Here is a 26,146-nt window from a genome sequence, read left to right as displayed (position 1 = left end):
GTGTCACATATTATACCCTCCATTCCTGCAGGGTTACGATCTCACCACACGGAAAAAAGCTTTAGGTACGTGAATGAAGGTGAAAATTTTGCATTCTAAAAATAGTTTGCATTCTAAAAGACATTGGGGATGTTTTTTCCCCCTGCACTGGTTCAGTTTGAGAGCCCTACAGAGAAAGGCTAATGTTACTCAACATAGCTACGCTGTGGGGCCCTGTGAATGAGAAGAAGGTTGTAAAATGCAATTTGACACTGTTCCTGACCTGCAGTATTGTACATTTTCTTGGGTTATGGAATGGGAGCATGGACAATCAGTCCCACTGATATAATCCCCCCCTTCCCTTTCCCCAGGCTGGCCCCTTCTGTTTAAGAGGAAATCCTAGGAGGCAGATGGAATGTGGAGCTGACCTTCTCCCAAATAAAAAAAAATGAACAAAGGGGCGGAGTCAGTCTCCCAGCAGCATGTAGCTTCGCAGTCCTGTCACTGCCACCATTGCTCCCAAACCATCCAAAACACGAAGGGGGTGCACGGAGGGGACAAGCTATAGCATTAAATAGACTGGGATGCCTTTCGCTATCCAAAGACTCAAGATAAAACATTTAACCCCTTCCTTTCTGGCTCTGACAGTGTGCTTTATGTCACTGGGTGCCTGTGTCTGTTGTGGCTCTGCTCACACACAAACGTGCCAAAGTGTTCAAGACATCCTTATCTTAAAAGCCTCTGAAGAGAGTTGGGACGAACTGAACACAAAGGGAATGGAGGTAGTGGGTTTTTCGCATTTATGTGGTGGGCTCTAACTTTATGCTTGCTGAATGTTTCCCCTAAAGTAATACCATAGCTTTCTTGGTTGGCTTTTCAGACATAGAAACAGTATACCTTAAAATATGTTGATATGATATGTTATAAGTGTATGCCCAGCAATGTAAATGATCTAACAACCACCCCTTTAACACTGGATTATGTTAACAATGGCTTACTGTTCTTGCTGGTGGGTCCTTATCTTGAACTCAAACCCTCAAATCAAATTAAATAGAAAATGTTGGATGCAGGATTATCCTGGGAAAGCAAAGTATAGAATGTTGAGAAACTGAGAAAATAATGCAAAATAATATATACACCATATGCTGGAATACATGCACACAACATTTGTGCTAGACCAGACTAGTAATGATATGCTGTATATGACTTCTACAGAGGACTGTCTGTGTCAATAAAGCCCCAAACCTAGGGGAGTTTGCATTTTTTCTCCTTCTTCTTCATCTTTTTTTCCCTGCTGATTACATAATCACAAATGCTCCTGGCCCACAAACAGTATGTCTTCTCACTGGATATTTAGCTACATCAGCCAGTAAACAGAATGGATACATGCAAAATGGACATGTATAAATTTAAAATAAAAAATTTGCGGCCGCAGTATCTAGTTCATAAATTGCTTAAAAAATATAGTTTTTGCAACTGTGCAATCTTTGTGGGAAACTCATTTATATTTCTTAAATCAATTCTCTAATTTCACATGTGAACTCCACATAATATCATTACATGACTATGGATGGGTATTGTCTTCATTCCATCCAGCTGCAATATGGGCAGATTTCTGGCATTTTTAACATCTAAGAGGAGGTGTTGCATATGCCCAACTATAGTACCTCATGAATTCCAATAATAATTTATCTGGCAACAGTTTATCTTGAAATTCCGAGTAGACCAGTAGACTATCTATCTTTTCTCCTCCCCTTCTTGCTTGTAGGTTCTTAATGCCTGACACCTTACTTCATTTTACATTTGCCTCCATATCTTCCAAGTTTTCTTCATTCGGGATGCCATAAATCACACCCCTCAAAACTGCCCTGTCTCCTATTTTCTTAACTTTCTCAGCCACTTTATTGCATTTTTCACTCAGCTGTATGCCCTTTCCTCTCTGCTCCTTGTTTTCATACTTGATCAATAAACAGCCATTGCCTTTGCCATTACAATGTCACCAATCTTCTCCTTTAGACCACATGTCAAAACAAGATTTACCTTTCTAATACCATGGCCTTCCTTGAACTTTATAATAATCAAATTTCATTTAATATAATTTAATTCAATTATAATTTAATAACTCATCAACCTTCCTCTGAACCATCCTGGAAGACTCCCATCTTTCATTGGAGCTGTCACTGTAGCTATTATTTAACCAAGTTATTTTCCTTTACACTTTAATCCAAATATTTGTGTCCATACCCTCCTATACATCCCCGCCCTCCCTGCTCCCTACCATCACCAGTCCAGTCATAGACCAGTTTATGCAATTATGTTCGCCAAATTATTATTTCTGTTATTATTTTCCAAACTCATTTGACGAGTTCATTGCTGAACCAACGTTCAAAGACCATAGTATAAAGTTATTGAAATGGTGGCACACCAAATTCAAATATAAAAAGACATTCCACCTCATAGACATCTTTTTATCTTTAGCTGTGGGTAGTATGTTTCAGTACGAAGCCTTTGTCAGAGCATCCGAAGCATGGAGCATAGATTCTCTAACGAAGGCCTCAAACCGAAATGCGTTAGCCACAGCCAAAAATAAAAAGCTGTCTATAAGGTCTGGTTTCTTTTTTTTAAACTATGATCTTTCTTTCACACTTTTTTTTTTTACTTTTATATTTCATACCTGGAATCAAGCTAGCTGCTGTTTTTGTACTTTTTCAAGAGCATTTATGTCACTCTTAAAAACCTGGACCGGATTCAAAACTGGGCACAAAACTCCAAACATTTTCCCATTGTATAAAATCAATATGGCCTCTTGCGATTCCTACCAATGCTGGTTGCTATGTATTAGAATGGGAGAAACAGCGGTTTGTGCATTTTAACTAAATAAATAAATCTTTGATACATGTGTTAATGGCGACAGGACAGGCCTCAGACCATTAAAGCAGACAATTGCTGGATTCTAGCAATGTTCTAAATGAGCTCAGCATGCCTGAAAGCCAGTGCCAAAATAACATCTGTTTGGAAGTTAACCAGGTCTGGTCGGATCTGGGAAGTGAGGAAGGACTCCTTAAAGTTCATTTTTAAATGTGCTTTGCAGACTAATGATTTGCACCTGCTATAATTATATATCATTTTAGGTTTTATATCAAATAATTCACATAGAGTTATAGTGCAGATTGTCTGCTTTTATTGAAGGTTATGTTTATACATTTTGGTTTCACCATGTAGAAATTACTGAATTTTTTTTATTCAGTCCCCCATTTCAGGGCACCATAATGTTTGGGAAAATGGCTTCACGGGCCATTTCTTATTATTCAAGTTTAAGCAAAAGCCTCGAAACTCATCAGACGGTGCCTCATCCTCCAGCAAGACAGTGATCCCAAACATACTGTTAAAGTAGCAAAGCCAAAAACTGGATAAATCTTGACAGGCCAAGTCATTCACCTGACCTGAATCCAATTGAATGCGTGTTTCATATGCTGAAGAGAAAACTTAACTAGCCCTCGAAACAAGCAGGAAATGAAGATGGCTGCAGTACAGGCCTGGCAGAGCCTCACCGGAGAGGATACTCAGCACCTGTCCATGGGTCAAGTATTGTCCAAGTATTTATTGTATGCAAAGGATGTGCAACAATGTACTGAACATGACTACATTCATTTACATAACATTAATATGTCCCAAACATAGTGGTGCCCTGAAATGGGGGGCTATATATAAAAAGTGGGCTACTGTACTTTCTACATGGTGAAACCAAAATGTATAAAAATACACTTAAGTCACTGAAATTTGAACACTTTTAAGGCTTACTATGCATGATTTTAAATTTTAAAATACAATTAATTAACCAAGGTAAGGCATATCTATACAATCTCTGTCTTTACAAACTATCACCAAATTTGAGCAGCTTTTCCTGTATTCGTTATTCTAAAATGTGTTTGGGATGTTTCTGGGCATGGCACTTTTTCCTTTGTGGGGAGGTTTGGGGTCAGATTTCAACAGAATGTTTGTTGCTATAGCTAGCTAGCCGCTGTAATTTCCCCAATACATTGAAGCAAAAAAACAAGCCAAGCTGATATGCAGGACTTGTTCAAGAATTAGAGTTACTGTAACCTTGGAATTTCCTTTCCTCGGTGGCTTCCACAGAAGTTTGCCAAGGGGATGAAGAGTGACACAGAGCTGGCTTGTTTTCTGTTGTACCTGTAAGTAACGTTACTGTGGTGGGGTGGTTAGGGCGTCATCTGCTGACAGAGTGGGAGCGATTTAGCTGGCCTGCAACTGCAGCTGTAGGCAATTAGAGTAATTGGCAACACTATATCTGTTCTGCCTTCAGTGGGACCGGGGCTGGAATGGGAGACTCACGTGAGAGCTATGTGCGCTGCGTGATCACTTCTCCTTTCATGTGTGTTTTGTTGTTTTGCATTGTGAGGATACACCAAATAAAATCCCATGTGCGTCCAAGACTTGCGGACTGTGTGGTTTGTGGGGAGATAAGCATCGGATCCTGTTACAGTAACCTCTAGCTATGCAGAAAGAAGTTAGCAGACGTCCGTTTTTGAACGGAATGTTCGGTTTTCAAATAATTTGTATAATGTCCGGTTCATAGTCCCGACCGGACAATGAAGCCTAATGTCTGGTCCGAGTCATTGATGGGAGAAATTTACCGGTAGGTCTGTGACTCGGTCGGGTACTTGAGGGTGAGTGGGTGATGTTGAAGATGGAGGAGGAGACTTATTTGATTATAAACACATGCAAAAAAAACATCCTGCATAGTATGCCTTCAACTTCATTTTGACCACATGTGAACTGTTTGTGGAGTACAAACAAAAATATATTTATATATATATATATATATATATATATATATAAGTAGTGCAGACACAGTCAGACTGTGTACATCTGTGTTCAATTATTCTGTATTGATATATTCTAAATGTTCATTACAGAGGAAGATACTGCATTTCCAAGAGAAGAAATGTAACAGCAAATTCAAACCGACACCCGCACTGATTTGAGTTTTGGGAAAACTATCGAAAATCATAGGTTGTGCAATATTCAAACAAATCCCATTTTCACCCCATTGCATTTGTTAAAGTAAATAAAAAGCTTGGACTTGTCAGAGGGTTATTGACCTCCTTCATTCAGCGGCTATACAGGCTTATTATGATAACCTTAATATATAGCTCAGGAGGTAAGACCGATTGTCTGGCAGTCGGAGGGTTGCCGGTTCAAACCCCGCCCTGGGCATGTCGAAGTGTCCTTGAGCAAGACACCTAACCTCTAACTGCTCTGGCGAATGAGAGGCATCAATTGTAAAGCGCTTTGGATAAAAGCGCTATATAAATGCAGTCCATTTATCATTTACCATTTAAAAAACTGGAGGAGACTCTGAATTTTCTGCAGAGAAGGCTTGAGAGTGAACACATTTACATAAGCACTGCTCATACATTTATTCATCTTCACAAACGCAGGGTTTTTTTTACAAGACCTGAATTTGTCTGAATGTTGCGCAACAGTTTTTCCATTGTTTATGCATTTATCCCTCTGGGTTGCTCGCTTTCTTTGTTGGGCTGTTGCACAGCCCTTCGCCGGAGAAACATGTGCATAAACATCTGAAGTCAAAGAACTTTAATTTAGAAGGCTTTTCATTTTTCCCTTATCGTTAGCAGCGCTCTTGAGAGCGCATGGTCACTGAACTGTGCAGGCAGTAATAACAGAAGTCCTGAGAGTACAACATATGCTGAAAGAGTAAGATCTCTAAAGTGCGGGGCTCGGGAACTGCTCCTCCCCCCACCCCCCCACCCTCCCTGGCTCAGCCCATCCCGCCTCCTCATACCCAGCCCCCCAACCCCCGGGGACCTGTGAAAGAAGAACCAGTCCTCACCAAATACAAAAAAAGACTTTGTTTAACAATGGTTTGTTTTTCATGTCCATGGATAGAACAATTATGTGAATCTGCTATGCTACCACGGAGGCAACACGGTCATTCTACAGGCATACTAAAACCTTCACATTTGGATTAGCTTGGGTAAAATTATAACGAACCATCTCAAACCAACGTTTCCAGTCAGAGGGGAAACTGTTGCTGTGAAGCTATGAAAGTTTCCACTGAAGCAACTCTATCAAATGTGGTTAATTAATCAGGTCATCCGTTGTTTTATCTGCAGATCCAACAATGTTGCATACAGCAACTTGCATTTTTAGGTTGTAAAATGTTCAGCAAAACATTTCAAACAGAATATATAATTTCACTGACTGAGTGTTAAATTGATCAAAATGCATAACTTCTTATCTAGTCCCGGTGTTATTGGTGCAATAGATTAAATAGTTTTGCTAAGTGACTTTTTTTCCAGACAATGGCCACTGTGCATCAGAGCAGACCCTCCCGCCATTATTGCTGTGTTTAACACCAAGTCCCGAAGCTTCAGCCAGTGCCTCACTGATGCACTGTTGCATTAGCAAGGATTGAGTGAAAACTATCTTCTGTAGCTTTTCAGCAGACATGTACACATAACAAGGCTGGGAAAGCCTCCCTCAGCCAAGATGTGAAGTTCTGCAAGTGAATTCAGGGCTCTGTGCAGGCCAGTCAAGTTTTTCCACACCCTTCTCTCTATGGACCTCGCTGTATGCATGGGGGGCATTGTCATGCTGAAACAGCAACGGAGTTTCCCCAAACTGTCGGGGAAGCACAGAATGGTCTAGAATGTAATCGTATGTGAAGACGATTTGTCTTCACTGGAACTAAGGGGCCGAGCATAAACCATGAAAAACAACCCCAAACCGAGGAGTGTCCAGATACCTTTGAGTCACATAGTGTATGAGTATCAAGAATGATCCCTTTTGAGTCTAAATTGCCCCATGGTATGAATGTGTGAGTGAGTGGTGTGTGTGCACTGCGACGGACTGGCGACCTGTCAAGGGTGCATTTCTGCCTCTCGACTAATTCGTGCCGAGAGAGGCACCAGCACCCCCCATAACCCTGGCCAGGAATAAGCGGGTTAGACAATGGATGGATGGACGGATAGCAATCCCTCTCAGTAATAAAGATAATGTCACAAGTTCTTGCAGTGTACACAAAATGCTCAGAGAGTAGAAATGCGCACGTTGTATTTTAAAGTTGCTGAAGAGAAAACTTAACTAGCCCTCGAAACAAGCAGGAAATGAAGATGGCTGCAGTACAGGTCTGGCAGAGCCTCACCGGAGAGGATACTCAGCACCTGTCCATGGGTCAAGTATTGTCCAAGTATTTATTGTATGCAAAGGATGTGCAACAATGTACTGAACATGACTACATTCATTTACATAACATTAATATGTCCCAAACATAGTGGTGCCCTGAAATGGGGGGCTATATATAAAAAGTGGGCTACTGTACTTTCTACATGGTGAAACCAAAATGTATAAAAATACACTTAAGTCACTGAAATTTGAACACTTTTAAGGCTTACTATGCATGATTTTAAATTTTAAAATACAATTAATTAACCAAGGTAAGGCATATCTATACAATCTGTCTTTACAAACTATCACCAAATTTGAGCAGCGTTTCCAGTCAGAGGAGAAACTGTTGCCGTGAAGCTATGAAAGTTTCCACTGAAGCAACTCTATCAAATGTGGTTAATTAATCAGGTCAAGGAGTACTAGTGGGGGGCGACAACTGTACAAAACAGCCAAAGGATCAAAACCCCACAACTGTGGCTACAAACCATTTCCTGCAAAGGTTATGATTGCCCCAGTTGTTTCAACGTGACATCGGTCATCCGTTGTTTTATCTGCAGCTCCAACAATGTTGCATACAGCAACTTGCATTTTTAGGTTGTAAAATTTTCAGCAAAACATTTCAAACAGAATATATAATTTCACTGACTGAGTGTTAAATTGATCAAAATGCATAACTTCTTATCTAGTCCCGGTGTTATTGGTGTAATAGATGAAATAGTTTTGCTGAGTGACTTTTTTTTTCCCATTTAAACAAACACAGAGTCATTTGTAGAGTACAATCATTTGAACTAGCACTTTTTACTTTTTTGATTTGAATTTCAGTCTCAATCAATAGATATATGTTCAGTGAAAGATTCTTTTTTCATTAGGAACTCATGATAATCTTATTTTATTTTACTAGGAAGTGAGAAATAAGCTAAATAGATACCTCTTTTACAAGAGAGACCGAGCCAAAACAGGGCATGGACAACATATAAAAAAAGGTTCACATACATAGCAGAACTACTACAGAAAACATCCTTCAAAGATTACAAAGACGAAAGAGCCGTTCAAGTTTAAAGCATTTACAGCAGGGGGTTCTGTTTGTTTTCAAATTTGTTTTCAGCTGTCAGATCAAATTTCCAGACAATGGCCACTGTGCATCAGAGCAGACCCTCCCGCCATTATTGCTGTGTTTAACACCAAGTCCCGAAGCTTCAGCCAGTGCCTCACTGATGCACTGTTGCATTAGCAAGGATTGAGTGAAAACTATCTTCTGTAGCTTTTCAGCAGACATGTACACATAACAAGGCTGGGAAAGCCTCCCTCAGCCAAGATGTGAAGTTCTGCAAGTGAATTCAGGGCTCTGTGCAGGCCAGTCAAGTTTTTCCACACCCTTCTCTCTATGGACCTCGCTGTATGCATGGGGGGCATTGTCATGCTGAAACAGCAACGGAGTTTCCCCAAACTGTCGGGGAAGCACAGAATGGTCTAGAATGTAATCGTATGTGAAGACGATTTGTCTTCACTGGAACTAAGGGGCCGAGCATAAACCATGAAAAACAACCCCAAACCGAGGAGTGTCCAGATACCTTTGAGTCACATAGTGTATGAGTATCAAGAATGATCCCTTTTGAGTCTAAATTGCCCCATGGTATGAATGTGTGAGTGAGTGGTGTGTGTACACTGCGACGGACTGGCGAACTGTCCAGGGTGCATTTCTGCCTCTCGACTAATTCATGCTGAGAGAGGCTCCAGCACCCCCCATAACCCTGGCCAGGAATAAGCGGGTTAGACAATGGATGGATGGACGGATAGCAATCCCTCTCAGCAATAAAGATAATGCCACAAGTTCTTGCAGTGTACACAAAATGCTCAGAGAGTAGAAATGCGCATGTTGTATTTTAAAGTTCACACACACCAAAGCTGTTTGAAGCCATGACCCTGTAATCTCCCACTCTTAGCTGCCGTGTGTATCTCTCATCCCAGCTCCCCAATGTCACTGCAGGCAGGACAGATAAAGGTGGTCAGCCACCTTAACCACACCAGCCCTCTGCAGGTGGCTACTGCGCTTTAACAGGGGAGGACAATGTTCATGACTTATGAAGTAAATAGTGCTCAGTATTTCTAAATATATTACTGTAAAATCCTGAATTTATTATACTTTTAGTCACTTTCAACAGTTTTTTCACAATTCACCATAGGGTTATCAGGAATATACTGTAATATACAATTCACATTGTGAATTCTCCATGTCTGTAACTGTAAATGTAGGCTATACAGTAAACAGATTTGATAAATTATATTGAAAATAAAATAAAAAATATTCTCATCTTACACATTTAGGTATAGCTCAGGTGTAGCTCCTGTGGCTTATCAGGTGTAGCAGCCTACTGCTACGGCAATTATGTTCGGTTCAAATATATCTCGATTAGCTGGTTTGACAAGTATGATCATGTCTTGCTGCATGAAAGAAACACAGCAATGTATAAAGTGGTATACCTGAATATTTCCGGCCTCTTCCGAACACCGCCATCAATCATGCCAGCGTCTCAGTGTTGTTCCATTTTGGCATCCTCCTCCTTCCTCTTTTTTTGGTCAGGGTGATTAAGAGATAAAAGATACAGGCTTGATCAGGCAAGCTCCAGATTAGCAAGGAGAATATGATATATGCCAAAAACCTCAAAATCAGTCGTATCATTTTTAAGTTATCCGCCTATAATAGTCACTTGATCAGTTTTGCCCAATGGTAGAGTCACTGAGTCAGAGAGGTACTGTAAAGACACCACCCCCTGAATAATTGGCTCACTGGAGCAATGGCATCCGCATTCCTGGAGGATCCTGTTGACGTTAGTACAAAGATCATAAAACTGGCTTTACGGGCAAAAGGCTTTAGGGACCACCAGAATCTGCTAGTATGATTTCTTAAACAGTGGACACATTACACAGTTCTTTAGCTTGACTTGGCAATAATTTGAGAGAGGGCAGATTTTGCGGTAGCCCAGGGTAGTTGTGATGTATAGTCGCAGCTGTAGCCTAATTGCTATGCGTGTGGAAGGGAACAACGCTAATCTCTCATTTGGTCCCAGTCAGCGATGGCGTAATTAAATCAAACATGTTCGATTTCATCAGGGCAAGTCTTTGCGTATTCTGTGGTTTGAGCTTGTCACTGATGCAAATAGTGATGGGAATTTTCAATAGCCAATGAAAATTCAGCTTGCGACAGGAATGAACAGGGGGAGAAATACAGAACCAAACACAAGATCCAACATGTGAGATGGCTGAGTGTCTGTACAATTCCAACTCTGCAAGTTACCCCAACAAAATTGACGAAGTTGCAAACTATATGCTTGTTTTGGTTTCAAAATACTGCAGAAAAAAAATCACATTTTCAAGAGATAACTGCATCCGTCTATTCACCATCTTTAGATCAGTGCTCCTCAAAGACAGTCATTGTAATGTTTGTGCAACAGAAGAGACAAAATATCTGCAAATGTCAGTTGTTAAATGTATGCTGCTCAGTCTTTTCATTGTTGCTTACGACTGGAAAAATCTGGTAATGTGTGCCCAGCTTTAATTAAACGACAAATTCTCTGCCAAGGGAACTGCTTATTTTTTCAGCCTTTTTGACCCATGTGTGGCCAATGGCACAAGACAAAGTTGTGCCCTGACAGTGTCACACACTGTATGTCTTGCTAATTAGCCACTGGCTCACATATATGCTGTTGGTGATGCAGAAAACATACATACAAACAAACATACAGTCTGCCCTGCCACGCCATTCTCCACGTCCCTCTTGGTCTTAGAGGACTACTTTATGTTTGTGCTGTTCCCTGGCACACAGCGGCAGTCAGCATTAGCCTCCACCACAGAACAGATCTGAGTGTACTGCATAAAGCAAATTCATTATATGGCCATAAAAACGCTGGTGATTCCAGAGTGCATTAGCATCTTAACAGCTACCTCCGTCTGTAGATTTGATGGCATTTGTGCTGGTGGCTCCAAAAGGACCACAGTATTCGCTTGTACTGTAAATGAGGCAGGAATAACTTTAATATGTACCGGTATCCCAGTTGCCTCGCACATACCCAGTAAGAATGTGAGAAATGCCCCTGCTTGGAGAGCTATGGAGAACACTCCCCCCCCCCCCCCTCCCCTTGTTGTTGGGGAGGATAAGCTGCTCTGTAGGGGAGCGGTCTGAGGAAGGCGGAGCCCCACCCCTTCACTGTTTTCCTTTTGGCTCCAAGCAGTACCTACTACCTACTCTAAAATTCAGATTGTGCATAGCATTGAAACATGTAGAATATAATAATAGAAAACGTAATTTGTGTAGGACCACAGTTGTTACCTTAAACATTGTCACTGGATCATACATTAAAAGACTGGTCCTCTGTACAGCATTTTGAACTGGCTGCCTTACACCACAGCCTGTTATAAATGATCCTTCATTGCTGTATCACTAGAGCTGCCTTCAGTGCATCTACTGAAACCAAAAATGTGGGAATAATGCACAAAAGTGCTTTTTTGAAGTGATTTTGACTACTTTATTCTATCAAGGTTGGTTGCGTTTGTCATGAACCCATGGCAGAGTTTCACTTTTTATTGTGAAGTGGACAATGACGCCATTTACCATCTGGATTTACGTTCTTGTATTAAGTCCTAACCCGCTGTTGAGACCTATTGTCACTCCTGGTAGCAGCTGGAAGGGTGGACAATATTATTGCTAAACCCATCAATCATATCTCATGGATATATTGCGATCTCCATTAATACAACGAAAGACAAAATGCTGTTCTTTACCATCAATGTGGAGGGATGGGGTGATTAACCCCATTGAAGTTAACCCCATTGTAGTTCTCCTCCAGCTGTCATCTTGGGCCTTGGCAACAGCAAATTTATTGCATTTTCAATTCATGACATGAATTCATGAAATTCTTAATATTTTGAGATGGGAATGACTTGTTTCTTGGTAGCGAAATATACTACATGGCCAAAAGTATGTGGATGCCTACCATCCAAAATTTCATCCAAAATTATGGGCATTAATATGGAGTTGGTCCACCTTTTGCTGCTATAACAACCTCTACTCTTCTGAGAGGGCTGCATATTCGATGTTGGAGGATTTTCCATTCAGCCAGAAGAGCATTAGTGAGGTCGGGCACTGATTGGCCTGGCTCGCAGTTGGCTTTCCAGTTGATCCCAAAGGTGTTGAATGGGGTTGAGGTCAGGGCTCTGTGCAGGCCAGTCAAGTCCTTCCACATGTTTCTCGACAAAACCATTTCAATACGGACCTCACTGTATGCCTGGGGGCATTGTCATACTGAAACAGGAAAGGGCCTTCCTGAAACTTTTGGGGAAACACAGAATCGTCTAGAATGTGATTGCATGCTGTAGCACTGGATGTCAGGACGTCTGCCTGAGTTTCCATTGTGTTTTCCTTTTTTTGTTTTTTGTATGTATGCATGAGTGTGTGTGTGCGCACATGGTGTTTGCTTTTGTTTCAGGTTCCTGGTTCCCACCCACGCTCCACCCCCCATTCCTGCCTGTCTGCCTCAGCCGAATTATTCAATCAAGCCTCTGCCGCCGTCCCCACCTGCAACTCATCTGTTACTCATTTTCTCTAGCTATATATTCTGTTAGCTCTGTTAGTCTGTGCCAGATCATGCCTTTGTGTAACTTAGTGCCGTTCAAGCCTTTTTCTATTCCTAGTAGATACTTCCCGGTTTTTTACTTTTATGCATTTAGCCTGACTCCTCTGAGTACTGTTGCTTCGGTTTTTTGAATTCTTGCCTGTCTTGCTGTTCCTGCCTGTTCCAGTTGTGTGCCTTTGCCGGCCTGGAAAATTTTGACTGTCTTTGGATTTTTGACCTTAGCTTGGATTGTGGTTTACGAGACTGTTTGCTGAGTCTGTTGCTTCTTTGTTTGATAATAAACTGCCAAGTTTTTCCATGATTTTCCGGGTCTGCCTTTGAGTCCTACCCCAGAGCCGGACACTGGAACTAAGGGGCCTAGCCCAAACCATGAAAAACATACTAAGGTGTGTCCAGATACTCTTGGTCATGTCGTGTATGTGACACTTCCGCTGTTTATGTTTCTGGGCAATTGGCTAATCGCCCCGTTTATGTCAGCACACAGATAGCTTGAGTAGGGAATCTTGGGTTGACTGAGAAAGTTTATAAACAGTTTTGTTATTATCTGTGATTGTCATGGTTAGGATTTGGCCGGTTAACTTGGATTTGGTTTAGTTCCAGCTTCTTATCATCCAGTTTCGTTTTTACAACACGAAAACAGGACAAATATGTATCAACATATTTTTTCGGAACATATTTTCTTCGGAACATATTTTTTTTTTACCCTATCGGGAAATCTTAGCGCAAGTAAAATGTGATACTATAGTAACCAAAAAAAAGTCAGTATCCATACCTTTAGGGAGGTTGAACGTTCTGCCTGCAATGTAATCACAATGGGCATTCCACATAAAACAAAAAAAGGCATCTGGGCAGAGTTTAACTGGTTATTCAGGAAATATGCTGAATCAGAGTAGATAAAGCCATTAAACTGTTCAAAAAATGCACTGTCAGTTCAGCAATGTTACTTTTTTACTTCAGAAGTCCAAAATTATTATGCTAATTTTGACTCTGCATGTGCATCCGATGTTTTTATTGGTTGATGTACCTAAATGTCTAATGGGAAGACATATTATTTGTGGGGATAGGCAATCAGGCAGGGAAAAGAAGAAGTAAAATACCCTAAATTTGGGGCTTTATTGTGTGGACGTGTGAAGTTGTTTGTGAATTCTGTCTATTGAAATGGGGTCAGAAGGTATATAAATTAATATTTTTAAGGGCTGAGAGTCTGTGGTCATTGCGGTTATTTCTGTAGGGAACCCTGAAAAGTTTGAAACTCTCTTTGTTGTATAGGGATGGGGCACACCACCAATGATGGGCGAAAATGAACAAACTAATCTTTTTGAATGACTCTTTTTAGTGTCCAGTATGTACCGGGTCAGCCTGTCCAACGTCCGAGTGCTCATGAATCAAACTCTCCCTGCATTTTTCCACTCAAAACTGCTGCCTGCTACGGTAGGTGCAGCACTCAAAGCATAGCAAGTGGAACAACCAATGAATGAGCAAAATCGAATGAACCGTTCTCTCAAACTATAGAACGTCAAATGAATGACCAATGAATGAGCAAGATCGAATGAACCGTTGTCTCAAACTATAGGACATCACTGAACGAGCGAGTTGAATCGAACTTGACTTGAGACAGACAGCCTGCACTCACTGAACAAGATCGAATGAACTGCTCTCTCGAACTAGGACATCTGCTACTTGCCCAGGAAGAACAAATTTATGTAGTCAAGTCACATTTCTGTAACATCGTATTGAGCTTACATAGCCTACCTACATACAAGTAGGATGCAATGTATTAAAATTAATATTTTATCTTTATTTGTAAAGTAAACTTATACATGATGAGTGGTAATGCATTGAAGAGAAGTTTGGTGGGGCATGCACCACTAGTTGAGTGTCACGGAGGAACTGACGCCTTTTTTTAGAAAAAGTATCAAAACTTGGTTCGAAAGGTTCGATACATCTACATGTATCAACTTGAAGAAACCGATACTGTGAAAAGAATCGATCCGCCCTGTAAAAACTCATTATGTAAAAACACTGTATTATGTAATAACTCGACAAAATGTAATACATTTTCACTTCATTATGTAATAACACACACATTTTGTAATAATCTGCCGCATTTTGTAATACACAGCTTGAATGCAATATGTAATAAATTTCCTCACATTTTGTAATAAATTATTACATATTGCCTTAGTCTAAATAGCCACATTAAAGCAGTAACAAGACCAGCTTTTTATCACACGTATCTTACAAATACAGCCAAACTCAGCGACTTCATGTCAAAAGCCGACCAGGAAAAACTCATTCACGCTTTTATTTCTAGCAGGGTTGATTACTGCAATGGTGTTTTGACAGGGCTCCCCAAAAAGACCATCAAAAAGATTCAGCTTATTCAAAATGCAGCTGCTAGAGTTCTTACAGGAACCAAAAGGTCAGGCCACATCACCTCGATTCTTAAGTCACTACACTGGCTTCCTGTCAGCCACAGAATTGAATATAAGGCAATGCTGCTTGTTTATAAATCAATACATGGAGTGGGACCAAATACATTACAGACATGTTTAAGGAGGACACTCCTGCCAGGCCTCTCAGGTCAAGTGGGAGTGGGCTGCTAGTAGTGCCCAGTGCCAGGGCTAAACTTGCTGCGCATCTCTGAAACAGACTCCCTGTCGATCTTAAAAGTAGCCTAATCCTCAAAACTATTGAATCAGGACTCAAAACCACACTGTTCATGGATGCTTTTAGTTAAGTTGAGTTATTCGAGTTATTAAAAAAATGTTAAACTAATTTTAAATCTTGTTTTTATCTACACCATTATTTATTTATTCATTGTTCTTATAAATCTTTTAATCTTTGTAAAGCATCTTGAATTGCCACTGTGTATGAAAAATGTGTTATAAATAAAGTTGCATTGACTTGAAAGAGGGAGAATAAGCAGTGTTGGGCAAGCTACTTGGAAAGCGTAGTGAGCTAAGCTACCAGTTACTCTACATTAAATGAGGCTTCACTACACTGAAGCTACCCCCTAGAGAAATGTAGCAAGCTAAGCTACAGCAACATGGCAAAAGTAGTTTACTACATCAAAGCTATTTTATTTTTTTTTTTTTTTTTTTTTTTTTACATTGAACCAACTTCATTTCAAGTCATTGCTATCTCAGTGATCAAGAAAACTGTCAGTCAAATAGATAGGCAGGCAAAAATGTTCAGCTCAATTGTTTATTAACAATTGTCCTCTCTGCCAATTTAGCAAAAAAAAAAGTGCTCCACATAATAACAAAAAGCAGGTGTCGAGAGTGTGTGTATGTTCATCTACGTGTGTGTCTCCTGACATTTGTGTGTACCAGTATTTAGATGTTTGTGTCAGTATAACACTCAGTGTCGTGCAGTTTCTATGTCTCTATGAACCCTCAAGTACAGTTTCTATTAAACTAAGGAATACAGTGACACTTGATGTAGCTTTGACCAATGAAAGATACTACTAATCTACTGAACTAATAGTATCTTTTTAAAATGAATTTTGAGTCAGTATGATTCATGCTAGAATGCATAAAATAAACATTGTTGTTATAAGGTTATAACGATTTTTATGAATGAAGACCTCCATTTTGGCAGATTATTACAAAATGCGGGTGTTATTACATAATGAAGTGAAAATGTATTTGAAAATGGAGCAGTGGAAAAATGTAAACGTTTTGTCGAGTTATTACATAACGCGGTGCTATTACATAATGCGTTGTTACACGCCCACCACTACATCCCATCGCCAAAAAAAAAAAAAAAAAAAACATACCACCGCCAAGGCGTAAATGGAATATTTACATCCTAATAATCCCACCCAAAAAATCGCACAGGCGATGATGCGTTTCCCTCCAACGATAATGATTGGCCAAAGGTTAATTTTTAACATCGTATTAAAGCAAACAATTTAGCAAATTAGCGATTTATATGTTAATATTGGATTATATATGCCTATTGCATCATTTATGACATTATGCATGCAAAATAAACTGTCAGAATATATTTTCTGAAAGATTGCAAAAATAGGTTTGACCTCCCTAGCCTGCGATTCCCAGAGACTTTGTTTGAAGTATTCCTTTTCTCGAATTGCAACTCTCGTGCTTGTGCATGGCCGCAATACAATACCAATGATGACTGCTATTCAGTCTTCTATTTCAATCAACGTTTGGCCATTTGGATAACACAAACAAAATTGAAGAATAATAAACTGGTTTCATGTAGCCAAATAAGTTTGAAGAAAGGTTGAATTAACATCACAGATACAATTAAAGTTTTTTTTTTTAAACTAACTAATGATTAAAAACAGGCAATACGAAACATTGTGGTCAAAAAGGCGCAAATAGCATGAATTTATCGTCGTGCCGCTTAACGCGATAAAAACTACGTAAATTAGGCTACGTAATTGACCACTTGGTAGGGTGGGTAGGGTGAAATATTGTAACACAGCTGCAATGTGATGCTTTCTTGTCGCAGCTTGCGAATTTTTTTTAGCACTCTGCTATTGTTTGTTACCTTGCAGTCTCTGTTAATTATATGCTGGATTATTTAGAATGCCTTGTCAGCGCCAGGAAACTCTGTACACCATGTTTCATCGGGCATTTTCAAAAATATTGCGACATCATGTCTCATGGTGGAGACCAACAAGCACGTTAAAAAGCACAGTGTCTGCTTTCTAGAAGGGGGAGGGGGATGAGATTTGGGGTATGGTGTCCCACTTATTTTGCGGTCCTCTGCGTTGTAGGCTATTTGTAGCCTATATATTTCAGACAAGACAATAGGCTACAGTAGCAGCGCTGTATGTTTCCATCCAAAGCCAGTCCCTTGATATTGCAGCTAAAGACCATTTTCGTTTCTTTGCTTCAAGTAATTAGAATGCATACCTTTCATACGTGTAAATTCTCCAAATTTTAGTTCAGTTTTCGTTGATAGTAGGCTACATACACAACAATGCACAGCCAACTGCAGCGACAGTAGAAACGCGTTGACAGCGGAATGCCATGTCGGCCTACCTACCACGTGTAGGCTACATCATCAAAGATAAAGAGGCAAGCTTCGATAGATAGGAAAATGTTTCAACAGTTTATTTCACGGTGACGCTTGATTGACTGCAGGCATATTCTTTCGTAACAAACTCATTACCCAGAGTTTATTCAATTCTCAGATAAACCCGGAGCCCGTTATACGTAGGCTGTTACCTGTGTTTTTTCAGAAAAACTTAAGAAAACAAGCAGTTGGCTACACTGTTCGCCTATGACCCGATCTGTTTATGTGTAACGTACACTTCTCAAATAAACAAACGAGGCACCGGAGAAACCGTAAAACTGCAGAGCAGTCCAGCTAGGACGTCTTCATTAAGCTGACCCAATAAAGTTTTTTCAAAATATGATTGATGTTAGACTATGAAGATAGAGGAAGAATGATAATTGTAACACTAAATTACTTATAGTTATAACAGTTGTCATTTTATGGGCAAAACACATTTAGCATATTAGACGATTTAATTATTTCAGCCGATGCCTACCTTCGGCGGCTTTTATTATTATTATTATTATTATTATTATTACAATACGCATATGTTTATTAAGTGTGTGAATAATAATGTAATGTAAGTACCTCCTCTTTCTCCACCCCTTTACCCTTGTCTTTATAATCCAGGCGACCCTATGCTGCGGAAACAAGTCTTTGGGTCTGCGTCTCAACTCAAGAAGCCAAGTTAAGCACCGGGACCATGGACGGGACTCATGCAGGCTCACAAGCGCCAACGTATTTGGCCTGGTCTATCTTCAACACACTTTGCTGTTGCCTTCCCCTCGGAATTGCTGCGATTATTTGTTCAAGCAGGGTAAGTTTTAGATTAACTAATAACAAAATAAACGAGAAAAGTGCAAACAAATGTTGTTTTTTTTTTTTGCAAAAACAAAATGTAATATCAAAATTTCTTTATTTATTTAATGTCGTGACTATAACCTTTGTGTATTGAAGGTGAGCGGTGCAAATAGCGTTGGAGATACGGCCAAGGCGCAGGAAGCATCGCGGACCGCCAAGATTCTGAATATCGTTGGACTTGTGCTTGGAATTATTGCTATCATTGTTATTATTGTACTGCAAACGGTCTAAACCGACGAAGCTGGAAGAAAGTCATGCTACCTTTTTAACTCAAAGTAACACCCCCCATTCAAATGTTCTAAAACGACTTTTATATGCATCTTGAAAACTAAATAACCTCGCACCCATGTAGGCTACTCTAAAAACAAAGTACACATTTTAAGGTGGGATGGATGTAACGGGCTCTGGGTCCAAAATGGTTAAAAAACCCGCGCGCTGCTTTTGCTTTGCATATCACTCGGCTTCGCCGCCTGTCATGTTGTGTAATAAATTAGTGTTGAAATATTTTCGCATCCGTCCAAATGTATTGCCTCACTTTTTTTGATTGCCACTTTTTGGTAGTGAAATCTTACTAGGAATCATACGCTTGCAAACTCATTAACGCACGTGCTTTGTTGCAGTTGCAGTACATGGCAGTAAATGTATGAAATGCATTTTAAAATTGTTTAAAAATGAGCAGACCTCAAAAGCAAATGGGCAGCGAACAAAGGAAAAGGACCAACGCCCAGCTCCCACCTCGCCCCCTTCTTGGAAGAAGGGGGGCGGGGCGCCGGGGGGGGGGGGATTGAACACTCTATGTTTAACATCATGACATTATAGCAAATTCCCATGAAGTTCAAGTTATATGCTGAGTTTTTATTTGTAACATTTTGCAAAGCTGTACTTGGTATTGTCATTTATGTGAAAACAGTGAAAATGTACTCTTTTATTTTGCACTGTGTTGACTGTTTTGAGAGCAAGCCTTATTAAACCAGGCTTTACCCTTGACCGAGGTACTGGCCTCAGAACTGGAGTTGGTTCCCGGGCGATGCACTGTGGCTGCCCACTGCTCCTAAGTAACTAGGACGGGTTAAATGCAGAGGACGCATTTCACTGTATGTACATGTATAAGCATGCGACAAATAAAGCCTTCTTCTTATTCTTCTTCTTCTTCTTCTTCTTATTTTGCAGAAATGTGCCGAATAATATAAGAAAATTATGAATGTGTACTTTAATGATGCTTTTTCACTGTCTTTTTGTCTTTCTTATCATTCAAATCTACCATGTACTAAACACAACACTGCATCATGGTAAAGCTTTCGTATGTATTATGTATGCTGACACACCCAAATCAATATGTCAAGTTAATTTGATTCACGATGTGGCTGATGGAAAAGTGCACTCAGAGAAAGTCTCTTGTCATCATTAATTATGAACATGTACCTAATGGCTGTCAGAATAAATAATTTTTAAATATATGTTACATTTCTGTATGTGGTGTGCAGTGTATACGGAGGCTTTGTGAACATCTTCTGTGAGATGCTACATGTAGCATTTGACAGGGACACTTGTTCGCAGTTCTCTTTTCAACCAGGTGGGGGCACTCACCGAGCACTGGGGCTGGGCAGGGCTGCAGCCCCCTCCTCTGTCTTTCTCCTCCAAGCTCTGTTGCCGTATCAGGCTCTCCACCCGCCGGAAGGCAGACTCCTCCCTCCACTTAGCCAGATGCTCCTGCAGCAGCTTGAGCGCAAACACTGGCGGTCATCGCCACCGCAATATCGCAGGCTCGGCACGACCGCCAGAGCGGCCGAGCCAGCGCACAAACAGCCGACGCGCTTCACAAGCACCCCCCTGTCTCCTAAAGACACAACTTCACCCTAGCTTTACTCGAAGGTGGCAGTGGCACACTGTTGTTGAAACAGGCATATGCGGCGTAGTGCACCTAAATGGCCCTCTAATCAGTCTAGATTAGGTCATCGCACTGAAGGAGGTGTAATACCTGAAAGTCACGTTGGGGGGGATTTACGAAGACAACTTACATCTTCAGAAAGAAGCATGCTGGCTGGTCTCTGCATCCGCTTTATCAAAAGGTCGATGGCTGGCTGGGAATGCAGGTCGCTGAAAACGCCCCCACCCACATCCTCCTCTGCGGGCTTCTCCCTCACAGTTGGCGGAGTGCCCAGTCTGGTCAGGAACAGCTCACTGAGGCACACTTCCAGTACCTGGGCACATGACACACACACATAGCAGTGCTCTAGATTCCGGTGCCATCTTTTTTTTTTTTGGTGTTTGTGGTGTCTATTTTTGATGGGTGACTATGTGTGTGTGTGTGCACGGGTGCGTGTGTGTGTACCGTATGGAACGTCCTCTGGAAGGCGGGGCTAGCGTCGAGGCTCATGTCTCCAGATGCAATATGAGACATGCAGTGCAGCAGCAGCAGGGAGAACCCCCCCGCAGACCGCAGCCGCTGCCGTCTCACAAACAACGTCTGTTCTGCCTCCTGCAAACGCCGTATTACACACACACGTACACACACCTGGACATACACGTGCGCACATAAACACACACTATTATAAGCACTCGCATGAAAAATGACCATAGAACAGCACCTGGTAAAGGAAGGAGTTTCGGAAGGCATTGTGGTGGTAGTTATTTGTGGGAAGGCTGGTGGCAACTCGGAGGGTAACATTGGGCATCTGTGAGGCAGAAAAATCCAGTCAGGCAAACTCTGTCTGCAGCCTAGCCTTTTTACATTTATTGGCCCTGTCCTTCCTGTTTTGTGTTTAAAAAACAGAGGATGGAGAGAGAGGTGGACCTGAGAATGGGTGTGGAGTGCCTGGAGGAGGAACAGCCCGTGCTGATACACCAAAAACTCCCTAGGACTCAATGTTCTCAAGTCAAGAGGAATGAGCTCCCCCTCACACTCCAGCTGCGCGTCCAGCAGGTCCAGGAAAGGTTGCCCCCTGCCTGTCAAAGAGAAACTGTATCATCATTTCAGCGCCACTGGGCATGCGCACATGGATTTGGCCGTGATTTAAACAGTCTAAAAATAAATTTAAAAAAAAAAAAAAAAAAGCAGCCTTAGGGCAGTTTACATAACCAAAAACAAGTTTTCCATGTGAAATAAATTTGGGCCATTTCAACTGAAAAAACGGAAGTGAGTAAGGCAGCTGAATATCAATTTGTTATAATCTTATGTTGCGGTGAAGTCTGTCATATAGCGGAGAAGCAATGATGGGAAAAGGCATAAACTGCACGTTTTATTTATTAAGACAACACTTACCCACATTTGGTGGATCACTAGAGCTAGCCACAAACTCTACACGACACTAAAATCAAATTATTAATACCAACCACCAAAGATGCCGCTCGAGATTGACACTTCAACTGCCATGTTAACATAAACAGAGGTCTGTAAATTCCCGTTAGTTTAAACCTATGTTGCAACTGAAATGCAACTAAAGACATTCGAAGAGGTTACGTTAAGGTTAGGTTAGATGTCCGGAGAATGGACAGAAAGAGGATGACCAGGTTACCGTTTGCTCGGAAGCACCTGGGAAAAGGTCTTGTGGATAAATGAGACCAAAATTCACCAGAGTAGGAGCAGGAGCAAGGTTTGGAGGCGAAAAGAAAGGTCGAAAGCACCCCACCTCATCTGTGTAACATTGATTACACATCTAAAACTGTGGAGTACAGAGCAATTGTTGGACCTCAGCCCCAAATGTCATGGAGCTCATTGAGTGTATGCAGCTTTTTGAGTGACGCACCATGGGCCCCTCCCCTGAGTAGCCCTGCTTCTTTGGCTCCGCCCCTCAGCTGCTGCTCCACCCGTCTGAGGAGCTGGAAGAGCGGCGAGAGCTCGAGCAGCCTGTCCCACTCCTCCTCTGTACAGAGACACAGGGCACTGTGAGTCACCATCACAGAGCATCACACAGCAGCCTGTGCACTCCTCCTCTGTACAGAGTCACCATCACAGAGCATCACACAGCAGCCTGTGCACTCCTCCTCTGTACAGAGACACAGGGCACTGTGAGTCACCATCACAGAGCATCACACAGCAGCCTGTGCACTCCTCCTCTGTACAGAGACACAGGGCACTGTGAGTCACCATCACAGAGCATCACACAGCAGCCTGTGCACTCCTCCTCTGTACAGAGACACAGGGCACTGTGAGTCACCATCACAGAGCATCACACAGCAGCCTGTGCACTCCTCCTCTGTACAGAGACACAGGGCACTGTGAGTCACCATCACAGAGCATCACACAGCAGCCTGTGCACTCCTCCTCTGTACAGAGACACAGGGCACTGTGAGGCACCATCACAGAGCATCACACAGCAGCCTGTGCACTCCTCCTCTGTACAGAGACACAGGGCACTGTGAGTCACCATCACAGAGCATCACACAGCAGCCTGTGCACTCCTCCTCTGTACAGAGACACAGGGCACTGTGAGTCACCATCACAGAGCATCACACAGCAGCCTGTGCACTCCTCCTCTGTACAGAGACACAGGGCACTGTGAGTCACCATCACAGAGCATCACACAGCAGCCTGTGCACTCCTCCTCTGTACAGAGACACAGGGCACTGTGAGTCACCATCACAGAGCATCACACAGCAGCCTGTGCACTCCTCCTCTGTACAGAGACACAGGGCACTGTGAGTCACCATCACAGAGCATCACACAGCAGCCTGTGCACTCCTCCTCTGTACAGAGACACAGGGCACTGTGAGTCACCATCACAGAGCATCACACAGCAGCCTGTGCACTCCTCCTCTGTACAGAGACACAGGGCACTGTGAGGCACCATCACAGAGCATCACACAGCAGCCTGTGCACTCCTCCTCTGTACAGAGACACAGGGCACTGTGAGTCACCATCACAGAGCATCACACAGCAGCCTGTGCACTCCTCCTCTGTACAGAGACACAGGGCACTGTGAGTCACCATCACAGAGCATCACACAGCAGCCTGTGCACTCCTCCTCTGTACAGAGACACAGGGCACTGTGAGTCACCATGACAGAGAATGTAAGTGTATTACAGGACATTACAGATAGACAGACAAAGTAATACATTACATTACATTACATTAATTAATTAATACAGATCATCTTAGAGAACATTATCACTGCACATGGACTGGGCATTACTGGGCATCATAGGGCATCAAAGGATTTTACAGGGCATCATTCATGGGGCATCAGTGTACTGCAGCACACTGAACCAGTACTCGCTTTGCGCATTTGTATTTAGTGATAACCTGCTGGAGGGAAAAGAATCTTTCACTTTCCTCTTTTGGTGGGGGGAGAGAGGGGCCTGTTGAGTGTGCAGAACGTCCTGACCTGTCAGAATCGGCACGCAGACGTATTCGGTCAGATCCCTCCGCAGCTGGGCGTCTGTGAACAGTCGGGAAATGGCGGCTCGTGAGAGCTGGAGGGGGCGACGCGAGCCGCAGACGTCAGAGATTCGTAGCGATAGCGGGCGCCCTGTCATTCTCTACGGCGGCCTGTGTCGGGCTGACCTTTCGCGTGGACGTGGGGGGGAGCGGCGGCGGCGGCTCTCTGGGTGCGCGGTGGGCTGGCCTGGGGGGCCGAGGGCCTTCTGGACCCCCCCGGGTCCCGAGGCTGGACCCCGCCCGCTGGGTCCTTCACGGACTGGGCTGAGGTTCCTGAAGAGCAACGACACAGACAAAGATCCCTCTTCTTTCAGGATGGGCAGCCATCTTCAGCAGTAGTGGGAGAGTGACTGAGAGCACTTCAGGGTTAGCACCTTTGACTGCCGGTACGGATGTGGTCCACGCTTGGGAGTCCGCCTCTGGACCGAATGGCGGTTTCGCCGATGTGCCTGAAGGCAGAGGTTTTACACTGAGGCTTGACTCATGACCACATGTGGGACATGGGTTGCTTTCCAACAATGCAGCGTTATGTTCCTGTTTCACCCCCCCCTACCCCCTCCCCCCAATTTGGATGATGTCTGTTTCTGCCTATTGGTGGAGCTGCAGAGGGAGCCTGTTAATGGGTTGATGAAGATCAACTAGGTACCTGTGTTTCATGTGATAAAACAACTCCACCCACCCAATTTGCTCCACAAATTTCTGGCTCAGCTTTGAACCACATATTTCCACAGCTCTTTGTCAGGCTTTTGGTCTGAGTAGAAATCCTGTGAGTAGGAATCCTGTTTTTTGTTTTTGTAGAGGGAGGCAGACTAATTACAGTATTTAAGCTGAGACTAGTAGTCTTGTACAGGCCTTACTCTACCCTGCCCATTGTCCTGTCCAGTTCAAAAGCCTAATGTCTCAGTTTATTCATATGTATTTTCTTTTGTGTTCTTAGTTATGTAAAATGTATGTTTTCATTACATTTGAGGTTTTGTGAGCGCTTGTTTTTGGGATATTGAGGTATTTCTTTGATTGTTGCATCCCGTAGCACCACAAATTGCCCAGATCATTATGATCTTACTCAATTAAGTGTTACTAATTATGGAGTGTGTGGGTTAAAGACGGCCTCGTATCAATGGTTGAGCAGTGAAAAATAGTTTTAGGAAAATTGGACCAGCAGGGGGCACAAGAGAGCACTCAGGTGAATGACAGTACCTGAACTGGGCCAGCAGTGGATGCTCGAGGATATGCCTGTTTGTTTGTTCTCCTCCAGTAGTTGGATGAGTCTCTTTAGCACGGGCAGGACTCTGTGCTGGGTCACACCCAGGGATTTTTCAGGGTTTCTGCAGCCCCAGATTCCTGGCAGCCCAAAGTCTTTATACCAGAAGGACCCTAAAAGAACCGCCTGTCCAAACAGAAGGTTCTGATGTCATAGCAAGGCTGTCATCGTCACATATCAAAGCATTGCCCAAAGTGCACGGCAGAGTGGGAACAAGCATTGTGATTCCTGTGCAGCATGTAATCTACGCTTGGCACTGCTTTTGTTATGTGGGGCTTTTTGTTATCTGTTCAATCAGTTCTCTGTTGTGGGTTGTCTGTGTAAGAATAACCACTTCTGAGTGCTGACTGAAATGTTACATTTGCTTGCTATGCAATATTTGTGCCTTTTCTATGTGTTAACTGTCCTGTGATGCTTAAAACTTAAGCTGTTTGCATTTCTTCAACTAGGTGTTACCTATGCGGGGCCTGTGCTGTCCTTTACCTGTGCTGTGTCTGCACGGAGCTGGCAGTGCTCACGGAGGCACAGTTGGGCAGTGAAAGCTGCTTCCAGCTCCGCCTGGCGGGAGTTCAGCTCGTCCCAGAGCTCTGTGAGTCTGTCCGTCATGGCCTGCACACAGACACGCACACAAACACACGGAGCTGTCACGGAGAGGGAAATGCACACAAACCGGTGACTGCAGCACTGACAGCAGCGCGGACCACCGCAGCACTGACCGCACAGGCTCCCACGCCGACCCCCTCCTTCCCCCACGCCGTCCATCTGTCCCGCTCCTGCTGCAGTCTGTCCACG

General features: G+C 42.6%; 1 protein-coding gene and 1 long non-coding RNA gene across 2 annotated transcripts in view; one reads left to right on the top strand and one right to left on the bottom strand.

Moving 5' to 3' along the window:
* The window catches only part of LOC118210457, a 28,509-nt gene extending 2,365 nt beyond the window's left edge, over positions 1-26,144 (bottom strand). The window contains exons 1-13 of the mRNA XM_035386675.1: positions 26,071-26,144; positions 25,838-25,963; positions 25,291-25,480; positions 24,468-24,542; positions 24,220-24,366; positions 24,041-24,094; positions 22,463-22,579; positions 21,511-21,662; positions 21,305-21,391; positions 21,049-21,195; positions 20,735-20,917; positions 20,304-20,435; positions 9,673-9,758 (exon numbers count right to left, since the gene is read on the bottom strand). Coding sequence (XP_035242566.1) covers positions 9,723-9,758; positions 20,304-20,435; positions 20,735-20,917; positions 21,049-21,195; positions 21,305-21,391; positions 21,511-21,662; positions 22,463-22,579; positions 24,041-24,094; positions 24,220-24,366; positions 24,468-24,542; positions 25,291-25,480; positions 25,838-25,960 — 1,443 coding nt within the window. The 5' untranslated portion in view covers positions 25,961-25,963; positions 26,071-26,144 and the 3' untranslated portion in view covers positions 9,673-9,722. The remainder of the gene's footprint in view (positions 1-9,672; positions 9,759-20,303; positions 20,436-20,734; positions 20,918-21,048; positions 21,196-21,304; positions 21,392-21,510; positions 21,663-22,462; positions 22,580-24,040; positions 24,095-24,219; positions 24,367-24,467; positions 24,543-25,290; positions 25,481-25,837; positions 25,964-26,070) is intronic.
* Positions 18,496-19,859, top strand: LOC118210458. The gene is made up of 2 exons (XR_004761858.1): positions 18,496-18,672; positions 18,813-19,859. It is a non-coding gene; the product is annotated as an uncharacterized LOC118210458 (long non-coding RNA).
* Positions 26,145-26,146: the final 2 nt, after the last annotated feature.

The sequence above is a fragment of the Anguilla anguilla genome, chromosome 12, assembly GCF_013347855.1.
Source record: "Anguilla anguilla isolate fAngAng1 chromosome 12, fAngAng1.pri, whole genome shotgun sequence".
In the NCBI taxonomy this organism is placed as follows: Eukaryota; Metazoa; Chordata; class Actinopteri; order Anguilliformes; family Anguillidae; genus Anguilla; species Anguilla anguilla.
Note: the sequence above shows the minus strand (reverse complement) of the source record. Positions and strands in the feature narration are given on the sequence as shown.